The sequence below is a fragment of the Cotesia glomerata genome, unplaced genomic scaffold (genome assembly GCF_020080835.1).
Source record: "Cotesia glomerata isolate CgM1 unplaced genomic scaffold, MPM_Cglom_v2.3 scaffold_45, whole genome shotgun sequence".
Taxonomy (NCBI): domain Eukaryota; kingdom Metazoa; phylum Arthropoda; class Insecta; order Hymenoptera; family Braconidae; genus Cotesia; species Cotesia glomerata.
The window spans coordinates 38,246-52,670 of NW_025404072.1; the positions used below are offsets into that span (position 1 = coordinate 38,246).

The 14,425-nt window shown below is 29.6% G+C and overlaps 3 protein-coding genes, 1 long non-coding RNA gene and 1 pseudogene across 5 annotated transcripts; 3 read left to right on the plus strand and 2 right to left on the minus strand.

The window, feature by feature from the left end:
- Nucleotides 1-1,639: 1,639 nt before the first annotated feature.
- Nucleotides 1,640-4,116, minus strand: LOC123274594 (adapter molecule Crk-like). 2 transcript variants are annotated; one of them, XM_044742283.1, is made up of 4 exons: nucleotides 3,346-4,116; nucleotides 2,910-3,265; nucleotides 2,063-2,202; nucleotides 1,640-1,981 (listed from the first exon to the last, which is right to left on the minus strand). In XM_044742283.1, exons 1-4 carry the CDS (start codon nucleotides 3,378-3,380, stop codon nucleotides 1,685-1,687), a joined length of 828 nt encoding a protein of 275 aa, XP_044598218.1. In that variant the 5' UTR covers nucleotides 3,381-4,116; the 3' UTR covers nucleotides 1,640-1,684. The 2 variants fall into 2 exon arrangements, with proteins under 2 accessions (XP_044598218.1, XP_044598217.1); XM_044742282.1 differs by having other exon boundaries at nucleotides 1,643-2,202; nucleotides 3,346-4,111.
- A 1,489-nt stretch (nucleotides 4,117-5,605) lies between these two features.
- LOC123274595 lies at nucleotides 5,606-5,934 on the plus strand. The gene is made up of 2 exons (XR_006511533.1): nucleotides 5,606-5,692; nucleotides 5,788-5,934. It is a non-coding gene; the product is annotated as an uncharacterized LOC123274595 (long non-coding RNA).
- Nucleotides 5,935-5,968: 34 nt separating this feature from the next.
- On the plus strand, nucleotides 5,969-6,449 carry LOC123274596. Its single transcript, XM_044742284.1, has 2 exons — nucleotides 5,969-6,094; nucleotides 6,166-6,449. The coding sequence occupies exons 1-2, from the start codon at nucleotides 5,969-5,971 to the stop codon at nucleotides 6,364-6,366; spliced, it is 327 nt and encodes a 108-aa protein (XP_044598219.1). The 3' UTR covers nucleotides 6,367-6,449.
- A 687-nt stretch (nucleotides 6,450-7,136) lies between these two features.
- Nucleotides 7,137-7,967, plus strand: LOC123274592 (E3 ubiquitin ligase complex SCF subunit sconC-like). Its single transcript, XM_044742280.1, has 3 exons — nucleotides 7,137-7,242; nucleotides 7,316-7,594; nucleotides 7,704-7,967. Exons 2-3 carry the CDS (start codon nucleotides 7,316-7,318, stop codon nucleotides 7,917-7,919), a joined length of 495 nt encoding a protein of 164 aa, XP_044598215.1. The 5' UTR covers nucleotides 7,137-7,242; the 3' UTR covers nucleotides 7,920-7,967.
- A 794-nt stretch (nucleotides 7,968-8,761) lies between these two features.
- Nucleotides 8,762-13,235, minus strand: LOC123274593 (annotated as a pseudogene).
- Nucleotides 13,236-14,425: the final 1,190 nt, after the last annotated feature.

Here is a 14,425-nt window from a genome sequence, read left to right on the forward strand (position 1 = left end):
CACGGTGGGTTATCTATTGAAATGATTATTGAAGATAAACTTAAGTGAAAAATATATTGTTTCTATTTAAATGAATAAATGCAATTGATTTACAGTGGTATACATCTTATTGTAAATAATAATTATAACTATATGGAGTCGATATACATTTTTTTATTCATTAGAAATATTATGTTTTCACGCATTTCATTTGATTGTTATTTTCTCTTGTATAACAAAAATTTAATTATCAAATCAATCATTTTTTAACCTTTTGATTTGAATTTTTAAAATTACAAAAAACCAGTTGATTATTTCTAACTTTTGATTTTTCGTTCATGATTTCATTGTTAAAAAAAATTTAATCACAAAATTACATCTTTATTTAACAAAAAAATGTTGATTTGTTCCTTTTGATCACAAATTTTGTAACCCACATTCGATTAATTCTATAAAATGTTTTAAAGCATTTAGCCTCATTGTTACACATTAAAATAAAAATTCAATTACCACAATTCATTCCTCAACTATATTTTTAAATTCCAGGGTCATTTAAAATTTGATCCGGGTTACCTGGTTTATTTATTTGTCAGACATCCGGGTCGTGATGTATAACTAGAAAATTAACAGCTACAATTTATATACATATAAATATGTATTACACACATGAAACGTGACAGAAAACCCGATTGAAGTGTTAATGTAAAAATATTTTTCCCATTACGTTTCAAATGTACACTAAATAAATATTAACACTATAAATATTAACTAAAGATACGCTTAAAGTTACCATCATTTATAGGTAGTAAAATAATAAAACCATTAAAATAAAATGTTAAAACATCCGACCCTTAAATCTTAACGAGTGCTAAAAGAATCTATAAACTCGTGTATACATCTCGTAGTTTTAAATAAATTCAAGCTAACGAGTATTTCATTGCTTATATTCATTGAATTATTTATTAAATAATGATTCGCTTACTTTTTATTCTAAAAAAGATTTAATATCCACCAAGTAAATCAAAATCAGCTAAATTGGCTCTAGATCAGAATATACACGGAAAAATTTGTGACAAAAATAACAAATGAAAAAATTTTTTTTCGAGTTATTACTTTTGAAAAAAAGTAAGGCAAGAAATAGAAAATATGAAGAAGTAAATGGGTAGAGTCACAAAAAATTTACAGGAATATTAAAAATTGATTGATTGAATTTTTTTCCGTAGATCTTTTAACCAGTCACCGCTAAATGTTTTTGTAAGACTTAATTCATTAATTATCAATGTTGTTAATATCTAAAATGAATAATTAAAAAATATTATTATAATATCCTGCACGTAAAAATTATTCGCTGCTATGGAATTTCTGTACACTATTATAAAGAATCCATGTTTACAAATGCTATCATATTAAATAATAGTAATATATAATATCTATAATAAATGGTACATGTAAATTGGTATACGCATTAGCTAATGGCAATATGAAATGATAAAAGTTATTTTTATACATCACTTAACTCTTTGATTGGTAACAACCTCAAGAAATAATAGCATGGAAGAACATATATATATATATATATATATATATATATATATATATATATATATATATATATATATATATATATTTCATTTATAATAATAATATATTTATCGTAATAATTATTTATATATGTATTTATATATATTCTATATTATATATTCTCTCATACGTCTTTATTTTCTTCATTCGGCTCATTCTCAACAAATTCAACGTGTGTGAAAGGAAAATGACCAGTCTTACCATGCAACTCACCCTCCCACTGTCCGTTAATATTCGTTTTAGTCACTTTAATAATATCACCTACTTCTAATTTCAATGCGGTTTTGTCGTATGCATTCGGTACTCGTGCTTGTTTAACTTTTGCGAATGCCGGTAATGTTCTTTGTATATTTGAACGACGTGTCACTTGCTGTTGCTGGATTGTTGTTACTACTGGCGAATCCTGACTAACTGGTGCCTGCTGTAATATCGCTTGTGATGAAAGATTTATAGAATTTGAAGTAGAACCACCACCGCTACCTATCTCTTGCACTCCACTTACTGCACTATCGACTGCATTAGCCGGATTTTCTTCCTCGTATTTTTGAACGTAAGGTACTGGGATTGATCCTTTTTGTCCGACGTTGTTTTTTGCTGTCCACCATTGCTCTTCATCCTTTGAAATTATTGTCAATATTTCACCTGTAAAATTTTTCATTAATTAATTATTATTTTTTCAAATATTGGAATAGCTTTAAAATAACGTACAATACTTTTTAGTCTTTTTTAAAATTATATACTTATATTCAGAAGTAAATGTGTCTCGTTTTAGTCATTACCAATTATAACTATGATGATAAATGTGCTTTTGTAATTTTAATTTCAATAATCATAATTCTTAATAAATAATTCAAACAATCGATAAGACTATCTATGACTGCGGTTGTGATAATTTGCATAATTCAAAGAATATCTTAAAATGATCATAAAAATCTTCGCTCGAAATAGGGTTTTCAATTGTTTACAGATTTCATTAAATAATAAATTACAGCTAAATTACTATTAACAGTAATAAATCGCTCCAAATATGAAGGATATAATTGATTCTTCAAAAATAGGCATAACTTATTAATTTTCTCGGTGAAACATTTAATATTAAAACTGCCGAAGATTTTTTTCGGAGCACAATTTTAATAAAATAATTCAAAGTATTTAAATAAAGTTTGAATTGGTTTTTCTTTTCAATTACTCTGAAAATATTTTACTTGAAAAAAAAAAAAAAAAAAATTCTGTTTACCTAAAATATAAAAAAAGTACCCAACAGTTAGAGTTCCTGACATCAATGAAACTTAATGAAAAATATAATAATTATACATAAACTAGTAAATTAAAATAAAAAACAAAAATACCTTTTCTAAATGGTAAGTCATCTTGATCATTGCCCTCAAAATCATACTTAGCAATAACTTTTTGTAATTTTTTCGGCGCTGGCCTAATAAGCGGCGTCGTGTCTAAGTAATGTAACTTATAAAACGCCAATAAGTTTGGAATATCTGGGAATATTTGATCTCCAATACGATAAAGTATTTGATCAGCTTGTTGAATTTTATTAATAATATAATGACTAACTTTACTATCTTCTCTAACACACAGCACAAAATCACCGTGTATTGATGTGCTGTCTCTTACTAAAAAAACTCCACCTTCTTTTTCGCCCATTAGTAAATCCGATGCATCTTGCCGTGACATTGCACCAAAGTACCAGCTAAAATACCAAATCATCAACAATAAATAACATATATAAGCAAATAAATAATAAATAAAAAAAATAAATGCAATAATTACCTAGATTTATCATATTGATCAAAAGTAGCAGCCATCGTTACTATTATTTATTGTTATAAATAAAAACAATTACACTGGATCGGTTTTAAATAACCAATAACTGACCTCCGATAAATATTGATTAACAACTAACTCATTATCAATAATTACACTGTTTGCAAATATTTAATTGTTGGTTATTCATTGCACGTTGCATTTAAAATCTTTATTATACTATTTTAAAAATAATTTAAGTGTATATAAAAAATTTTTTATCAATTTATAACAGTAATTGCTGATTAAAATCTTTAAATATGTGGGACTGGTGTAAAAAAAATTACGACTACGATCAATGACTTTTATGGTGTGCTCCCGATGAAGATCACAAGTTCCCAACTGCAATTATTCAATTTACTTGGTTAATAATTGTCATTAACTATTTTTCTCACGAGCACTATTGTTTGTTACACAGCAGTTCTTATTTTTAAAACTTATGTAAGAGGTATTATTATTATTAGAAGACAATAATAAATAAATTTATTAATTATTGGAGCTGGATTTCGATTTGGATTAATTATTGCGAATGTTGAGTTGGATTTTAACGACAATAGTATGAAGTATGTAATATGTTAGTGTAGAGTAATGACGCACACCAATATACATGCCCGAATATAGTTGTTTGATGTAATATTTGTGTGACAGCTAGAGAGAGCCAGTGTACTAAGTCACACTCTGGTGAAATTTTCGACACAATAATTTTCTGAAGAAAATTAATTCTCATTAACTCAAAATACCATTTAAATTAAACTTAGTAAAAAAAAATTTGACACCTTAAAATAAAATAATTTATTTTCTGGCGGCTGCTAACTTGTGAAATTTTTATGGCCAGAAAATTTTATATTAATTATACTGAATCAATGAATTTGAGTGTTATGTCTTCCCCTGGTGGACAACGATAGAAATCTTTATTTAAAATTTAAAGTTACCGACGTGGTCTTTGATTCGCCCGGGAATATTGAAATACTCAACTTTATCAACGGGAACTTGTAGGATGAGGAAAATGATATAAAAGTGAATATAAATTAAATAAATAATTGAACGGAATTAAGTTAACTGAATCGAAGTATATATTCAAAAAGACTTTACAATAAAAATTAGAAATGAGGTGATAAGTCTGAGCTCGAATACTATTCTGATTCTTCACTAGAATTTACTAAGTCCGACTCGCAGCAGTAGAAGTGGCGGGGGCGGCTCTCCCTACCATCCGAGTATTCCGCTGTACTGGCCTTTTGGCAACGTTGATTGGTCCTTCTCCTTCCTTCTGGGTCCTAGCTGTACTCCTTTTCAGGTACTCGTCCTTTTCCGGCCGTTGTTGAACTACCTGGGCTCGCCAGCAGAGTTTGTCCGAAGTTTCATCATCCCTGGGAATTCTACCGGACTGAGTGGTTGAACTGGACTCGTCATAAATGAGGGTCACTAATCGGCTCAGACTATCTTCTCGTATTTTACACAACATGTTATATTTCTTAGGAGATTAAAATATATTTTCTAATTTCTATAATTACTTAAGTCGAGAGCAATTAGGTAGTAAATTTATATATTTATGGCTTAATCCTCTTTTCTATCTTATTATTCCTAGTCTATTGTGCTGAAATTTTCAGAGAGTAAAAATACATTTCAACAATAACCTTTTACTAATAGCTAAAAGTCTAGACCTAGATTGTGGGGTTTTCCCCAAAAGTTTTCTTATAATTATAAAAATAAATTTTAATGTTAAAATTCGCGCTATCAAAGGGGTATCATCAGTGCTCGCGTGGCAGCGCCAGTCGCGATTCAACTAAAACCGTGATATGACATCACATTGAGTTTGTTTGATTTTTAATTATTTTAATATTTTCATAAATGTATTAAAAATTTAAAAACGCTACGATAGAACTTGCGAAAGAACATGCAGCGAAACTAGCGACTAGAGTTGATACCGGCATCAACGGAAACGAACAAGTCGCCATTTCCATTGCGCATGCGGGTCAGCGCAAAATCGCGGAAAACTGAAATTTAAATATCTTAGTGAAAAATCGTAAGTAACTTCTAGATTTTATATGCTATAATTTGACAAAATCAAAGTGATAATAATTATAAACAAAATTAACGACAAAAAGATAATTGGAAAATTTTTTTTAATTAAAAATATGCTTAAAAAAAATTTAATAATAGTGGATTATTTATGAGTAACCAAGATTTAAATAAAGTAGTAATTAATTTTAATTTTTTTATGAAGTAATTGTCTAAATACAGATAAAGTAAAACAATTTTTTAGATTTACTTCAACCATCGATTCATTTTTTTAATCAACTTCAGATATTTTAAAGTATAGAAAAAATTTAGAATTTCTAAAATGTTCCAAACATTTCTCGTAATTTATTAATATTTTCTAAAAAATTTAACTACTTCAAATGTTTTCAGATTATAAAAGTTATAACTTCTGGTACATAAATGACCTATAATGGCAGAAAAGTAATATTTCGTAATCGTAAAATAAATTTGCAAGCCGATGAAGACGCCGTTAGATTTTATCCAAGTCTTCATTCTAAAGTGGAACACCGTAGTGACAAAAGCGTAATTTCACTCTACGACATTAGCGTAGATGCTTTTAAAGATACTTGTCGACTGGATTAATAGACATCAGCATGATGTAGGACGCACCGTATTTGACCACACCGAAAATCCTGTAGCAGTCACCTTAAGTAACGATGATCAAGAAAGTTTAAACGTAATTTTTAAATGAAACATCAATTGATACTTATTTTTTATTTTAAATAATTTTTTCTCACTTTTTGACAGCTCGTTGACAACAATGTTATTTTAGAAATTGTCCAAGTCGCAGATGAATATGATATGATGGATTTGTTAGATGGTGCATGTCAAATTGCAGCTCCCATCATCGAGAATATGAATCACGTTGAACTAAAAGCTAAATTTTTTGCCTCTGGTGATTCTTTAAATGAAGAGGAAGTTTTCTTTGGTAGTGATGACGAACTTTAAGTGAACTTTACAATATATGATAATATTTAACTATGTAATAAACTGTTTTATATAATAAAGAAGAGAGGAATACCTTTGAACAATTCTTGCTATTTTAATAATTAATCTTATTATAATAAGATAGTTAATAATTATTCTTTTAATCTCAAATCAATAATTTGGATATATAACGTTTATAAAAAACATTTTTGTTATTAAAAAAAAAAAATAATAAATCACAATTTGGTAAATAATACGATTTTAATTTTTTATTTCAATTTTTTAGTCATTAAGGATTAACAAATAAAATATTTGTTATTTTTTTCAAGTTTAACTTAGCGTTTATGGAAGTAATTTTATGCATGAAATAATTATGGAACAGTTTTCAATTGATTTAATGTTATAAACCTTTTAGAGATTTTATTAAACTTTTACTTATTATTATTATTATTGATGATTTTTTTATACATATCAGGATAGTATAATAATTAAATAGAATAGTTATGAATGGTTATCATAAAAATAATACAATTTTTTTCACTTTATGATCAATCGTTAAAAATTTAACATGTTTGTGTTCATCTTTAAATTATTTTTACCATTTACGATATTGGAAAAATTATCATAATTTTAAGCGATATTTGGTAATTTGATCAACTATGATGATTAAAAAAAAAGTCTAGAAAGTCTGAGTAATTGAAAATACTGAATAGAAGCAATAAAATCAAGTAGAATTTTCTAGTGTAATAGACAAATTTAATATCGAAAAAATCAGAAAATCTTATTGCTTCTAGATCATACTTTGGTGTATAAATACGACTCGAGAGAAGAAAATTGTTTATTAATGTTCAGTTTTTCTTAATTAGATTTGATAAAAATTTCTAAAAACGTTAAAAGGTTAATATTTTTAAAAAAGTATAAGTAAAGAAATATTTTTTTAATAATAATTTTGTGTGTTTGAAACTATTAGATGAACCGAGGAAATGGAGATTTTGTGACTATTCGATGCAGTGATGGTGATATTCGTACCCGAAGATCTGCTTTACAACCTTACAGAGCTTTATATGAAGCACGAAGTGCATTTTCTGGTGCTCTTAGTGAAATAAGATTGCCCCATCTTCCGACCAGCGTAGCCGGCCAAATAGTTACTTGGGCAGAAAGGCATATGAATGATCCTGGCAGATCTTCATTTGAACCAACTCAAAACGTTGACGTTACATTGACTCCTGAAGATTCAAACCAATTATCGGTAATATTTTTCAATTTAAACATAAAAAAATAATTTACTGATTTAAAAATTCTTAATAGTCACAAATAATTTATTTTGATTTTATTTAATTACCTTTTCATTTTCTCAGAGTCTTGATATCAATACGCTTCTTCAAGTTATCCAGGCATCCGATGAATACATTATTCTAGATTTACTCTCCGGTGCATGTAAAAGAGCAGCAGAAGTTTTCGAAAATACAGATCCCATGGTCCTAAGAAGAGAACTTTTCAACGGCGAAAGTGGTTTCTCTGAAGAAGAAGAGGAAAGATTGCGCCACGAAACTGAATGGATAGAAGAACTATAATGTTATTTTTTAAGTTTACTCAAATAAAATTTTTAAATTAATGCAAAATTAAATTTTAAGTAAATTTAATTAAAATTATCGAGAATTTTGTGATAACTTATTATTATTTATAATTAAAACGAATAAAATACTTCATATTTATTACGAAATAGTTTTATTTTTATTGTTTATATATATATATATAGCAGAAGTATATATATATATATATATATATATATATATATATATATATATATATATATATATATATATATATATATATATATATATTTAATAATTTTATAATAGACAATAAATTTAAATAAAAATTTTTTAAAATAAAATGTGATGTTAAAAACACTTTTTTTAACATTAAAGGAAATGAATTTTTTATTATTAAAAATTATTATTTATTTTAATTAAGAAAAAATTTTACATTATAATAGATTCATACGTGTATCCGCATATTATTTTATTTTACATATTGAATTAAACATTTTTGATAATAAAGAAAAAATAAAAGAAAGTAATTGTTGCAGATAATTGAATGTCGCTTTTAAGTTATTGTTAATCATTAATGCTATGATTATCATTAGTAATCTTGTGAATATAAATTCAACCAATTACATCACACTTTTAATCCTTTCAATGTTGATAATAAATCTCGAATAATTCAGATTATTGACCGACAATTAATAAATTGTCAATAGATAAATTTATATTAATCTTTTTATACATTTCTTTTATCAATTACTACTAATTAATAATAACTTTATCGTTCTTTAAATTTACAAACTACTGTTACTTTTATTTTAAATAATGTTATGTAACTTCAAAAGTTTTTTTATTTTTTTTTTTTTTGAAATTTTGGAGACAATTTAAATTGGAAGTTAATAAATCTACGGCAATTAATAATAAGTAATGAAGTAATTAGTAAAAGCGATACTATTGTGCGATGAAAAATAGATAAATAATTATTAAATAAACAATCTACATTGTTGTCTCAATTTTCAATATTAATAACAATTAAAAGCGATACATTGGAAAACAAACACAGTCTTTATGATTTATTTAGCATCGCCTACATAAAAATATTTTTTTAAATCGTTTCTTTATAAATTACATTATTAACACCACTAATTATTTCAAAAGTCCTCTATCAATTATAAACTACGCATATTATTCCAGTTAATAATTAAATAATTTTTATTCTATTTTCATTTCCCTTTTTTATATTAAAATAAATTAAAAGAAAAATATTTATGATGAATAAAAAAAACTAGAATATTTATTATTAACTGGAACTGCATAAATTATCTTTGATTTAGTATTATTATAATTATAATTAATATATTATGATTAGTTAATGTTATTAGTAAATAAAGGATTGTAATATAAGAATGTACACGAAGCTAAATCTAAATCATACCGCGTCACATTGCACGTACCTTACTTTAAAAATGAATAAATTTATAAATTAATTAGTAACTCTCTGCGCTTGTTTATTTCGATGCTCGTAATTAACCAAACCGCTGTCCCACTAAATATTTGTCATTTTTAATTCTCTCATAAAGTTTTTTAAATTGTCGTATGTGAAATACTATCAAAACACAAACAAATATTATCCAAAGTAGTACGGAATAAAGACATCTAGCAATCAGTATTTGTGTTTGTAAATTTGTTACGAATAATGGTACAATACCATAAGCAAAGGCATAAGGTACTGCTAGTGCCAACCCAAAGACACAAATAACAGGCGCTGCTATTTCTTTTTATTATGAATTTAAGATCCATTTCCCTGACACCGTCATTGTAAGCCTTTTTCAATAGCAGTACGAAGTCGCCACTCGGGACCCATCATTATCACGGCCGTCGCTATTTTAGTGTAAAGAACACCTAGTGCCCAATCTTGCCATATAAATAAAATAGGATTTTGTTCCAAAGGTACCCGGAGCGGTACCACTACCACTAATTCTAATAAAAGGCCAAATAGCAAGGGTATCACGCCGACCAGCAGGACAAAAGCTATCGAAGCTCTCACGCTGACAATCGCCCAGTGTTTTTATTCTGTCCAAGATTGCTCGCCGACCGCGAGGTAACCATGAAAGTGCGAGAGCTAGCCCACGAGCTGCTGCCCAACAAACGTAAGTACCGCAAGCAACGGTATAAATCTCGTGAACTCGTCCTGAGAATACGACCATGGCTTCGCCTACACCTATAAATTCAATTAAATAATTTCAATAAAAATAATTAAACTAATGAAGGAGAAAAATAATTTTTATAGAAATTATTTATACTAACTGTTTACTGATAGAGTTGGTGGTAAAACAGGTGGTGAAGGTGCAGGAGCTCCAACCATCCATAATGCCATAACTCTGCGTCCCAACCAGACTGGCAAAGTCATCGCAATGAGACTGGCAATCACCAGAGAAATACAGACACATATCAACAGTCCAACAAGTCTCGCCGGAAACCATTTTGTCCGTACATATGGTTGATAACCAGTAGGGAATGTCTCGATGCAGCATCTGAGCTTGCTGAGCTGCTGCTTGATGAGCGGCGCCCAGTCCTGGGTGCTGTGGTTCTTCAATTACAGCGGGTCCTTGGTCATCTCGCTGGTCACGCAATAAATAAGACTGAAGATCGAGTATCCAGGCGACAGCTTGACACCACCCCTCGAATCAGTGCCTTTAGCCAGGTTCGCGTGTGCGATTGCTCTAGCAACGCTGGTAGAATCACTTGCAAAAGCAGTAGCTCCAAGGATAACTCGCTTACTTGAGACTCAGTCTGCACGGTCACTGTGTAAGGTAAAAACCCAGGCCATGCCCATCTCAAGAGCCTGATTGGCAGCCAGAGCATCAGTAAAATAGCCGTGCCGAAGATAACCGCAGACACTATCAGTCTACGTACGTGCTGTAGAATCGGCAAGTGAATCATCTCCTGAATTGGGGAGAAATCTGGATCATTCAAGTTCCGCAGGAACCAGAGTACGCCAGGTCTTAGCACTTCGCGGAGCAAGAGGATGAAGGAAGCGAAGTAGTAGATATATACCATCCCAACGAGCCAGTGAATAAACATACATGTTCCTGGCGCTAGTCGGAATGACGACTCACGGTCCTTCAGTGTCGCGTCAAACATAGCCAATGAGCAAATGTCGAGCCACCAACCACAGACCAGAGGCAGCACTCCAATCTCGACTACCGAGAGCAGAGATACTTTCACAACTACGTAACCCAGCCCTAAGACACGCTGCGAACGTTGCAAACCAAATAGTGCGGCTATTGTGTGCAAAATCACAAGAATGGCTCCGATTACGCCGTACCCGCAGAGTGTCGTTACCAATCCTTCGAAGTGCGATGCAGCGGCGTGCTCTTTAAGTCCCAGGGCGGCAATTGTGTAATACCCGAAGGTGTAAGGGCAAAAAGCAAACACCAGAATGAATACAGTGTTTAGAGAAATCACCCAAAAAACGTGCTCCAGAAATAAAAGCGAACCGTCTAGTCCGAGTAGACGTTCCCAAGTAAGTTCTTCAGCAGGTCTGTCCCATTCCATTGGATTCCAGTTGGCTTCCTCGGCTTCTCCGGGCACTTGAGCTTGATCCTGCACTTGTCCGCGCCATCCTACTGCGGCTCCGTCACCTTGAGCTTCTTCAGGATTTTCATTTTCGTTATTAGGTTCTTCAGCCTCGGCTGCAACTGCGTTATTGGGACTGTTGTCAGCGACTTCGCGGTACATCGGCTGTTCGTCATCGTTACCGTCTGCTAGACGCGGAGGTTCGTCGACGAATGGTGGGACATTGTTGTTGTCACCTCGGACTTCAGGTTGTCCAGGAAGATCTTGTACCTGTTGCTGTCCTACGGCCGCTTGATTATTTCCAGCCGCTGGTAACTGCTGGACATTTCTTTCCAACCAATCAGGTCCACCTGCGTGTAAGATCTGCTCGTAACCATACCAGTCCGATGAATGCGAACAAAGTACAAGTTACGACGAAGCACCCGTGGAACACGTCTGATGATATGTTGTCGAGTGACAGCATGTCCATGGGTAGTGACATTATCTGGAATTAATTCAGTATGATTATTTATATATTCATTGTTAGTGTGTTTTGAGGTAAAAATAAGTTTTACTTCAAACTAGATTTTTTTTAAATAATTTTTGTTTAGAAACAAAGTATAAATATAAATTTAACATCATAATAAAATGCAGCGCTATTTCTAAATTTCAAAACAAGAAAAAAATAGAAAATCTTAATGAATAAATTTAAAAATAATTTATTTGATTAAACATGTACTTTTTCAGTATGAAATTAAAAGTGGACGCTTTATTTAAAAAACTAATAAAAATTTATAGTAAAAATAATAACTTACTCTTACTAGATCTAATGATCCACTAAATAATGCCCGATAAGTACGACAAGCAGTCAAAGGTACCAGACCCAGCCATGCCAATGCCACCAAAGTATAATGAAACCAGTAACTGACAGCTGTTACGACACTCGAAAATAACCCACCGACGACATCCTTCAAAGGTAAACGTCGCGGCATATCTGGGCTGTAAATCGGCGTAAACGAAAATCTGTGGCCACATAATTCACAGTACTCTTTCCTCGAGTATCTCATCCACTGAAGTAAACATTCCTGATGGATCCACTTGATGCTGCCAGTGCAGATGCACGGGTGGAAGAGTGGTCGATCCGAGAGACCTTCTGATCTACACACTCGACAGATATCAGCTCCTAACATGTCCTCCGTCATGTTGATAGTTATTTATTCCAACGAGGTGTTTAAAACTAGAATTATATTTTCGTTAATTCTAAAACAGTTTTAAAAAAAAAATTAATTATTAATTAAAAATTATAAATATTACTTACAATTACATTAATAAATAAATAAATAAATAAGTGGATGATGTAAAAATGATTACTGGCTGATGGCTGCTGTTGATTTGTGCTAATTTATGTTAAACAATTATTTTAGAATGGAATTAATAGTTTGACCTTATGTCCTAAACTACAAATCGTATGTTCGATTAAAAGTAGGTTAGGCCCAAGAAAAATATAGCTTGAAAATATAATTATTACTCTAATATACTATGATTTTAGTGTTTACTCAGTGTGAGACTATAACCATTATTATGAAGGTGCTTTGGGGATTACTTATCAAGAAAGTGTTACTTACGTTGTCAGATTGTTTAGAAAATATATTATTTATCAAATAAGACAATATACGTCGAAAAATTAAAAAAAAAATTTTTACCAATGCTTTGTATGATACGATACAGTACCAGCTGTTCTGGTTATTTGTTTTTTCAAGGATTTTATAACCATAATATAATGATATTCAGTGTTACCAACTTTTCCCAGTGTATTTTTCTTCGGTTGTGGTCAAATAGTCAGACTGTTAACATTCCGAGCTAATGAATTATGTACTAGAACACGGAAACTAAATATAAATATATAATTTTGGAATAATTTTACGAATTTAAAATACTGAAAAATACAATGTTAAATAAAAAAGTTTGGTAAATCTAAATTTGTATGTCTTAGGTATGACAATAAATTTAGAAGATATAAAATAATTTTTAAATTGAAAATAAATTAATTAATAATTAAAAAAAGTAAAATTTCTAAAAAATGCACTGATAGATTGTTTTATTTTCTGAATATTAATTTTAAAGTTTGTTCAAATTTTTACAGGAGAAAAAAATTTTTTGAATGATTTTTTAGAAATAAAAATCTATATTTAATAATAATTATAATAATTTATAGTAAATAGCTTATAAATTCATAATAAAGTAGCATACACATTTAATTGCTCTAATAGAAATTTTTTTACACATGGATAGCGATTTCTTAATTTAAGGGGGTTTTCTGATTTTACGGTCTGTTTTTTATGCATTGTTTTAGGAATTTTTTTTGATGAACGATGAAAAGATAGAACTTTGAATTTTTTTATCATTTATTTATTATTTTTTCAAGATTTTAAAGTATTTCTGAACTAGAATCAGTTGAAAATACTGAAAATTGGATTTTTGGCGGACTGTTGAAAAAAAAGTTTCAAATTTCATGATTTCTTTTTGTTTTTGTTACAGAAAAAATAGAAATACTTTAAACTTTTCGATGACTCTAGTTCATTCCATGCATATAGACTTCTAGATTAAAATGCCGTTTTTTTTTTTTTTTTTTTTTTTCAATACACATAAACCAATTAGTCGAAATCGTGGAGGAAATTTTTAGCGTCCGTTTTTTTCAAGCCAGGCGTCTTCAGAGTGGTATAACTTCCATTCTAACGGATATTTTTATTTGAAATTTGTTTTATATAATTTTCAAATAACAATAAACAAATGATGAAAAATTCAAAGTTCTATCTTTTATTGTTCGTCAAAAAAAAAAATTCCCAAAAATGCCTAAAATTCAGACCGTCAAACTAGAGAACCCCTTAATATAAAAAGTTAATAAAAAATCCGAGAATTACAAATAAAATTATTGATATTGAAATTAATAGATATCTGTCAATTTTTTAGAGTTT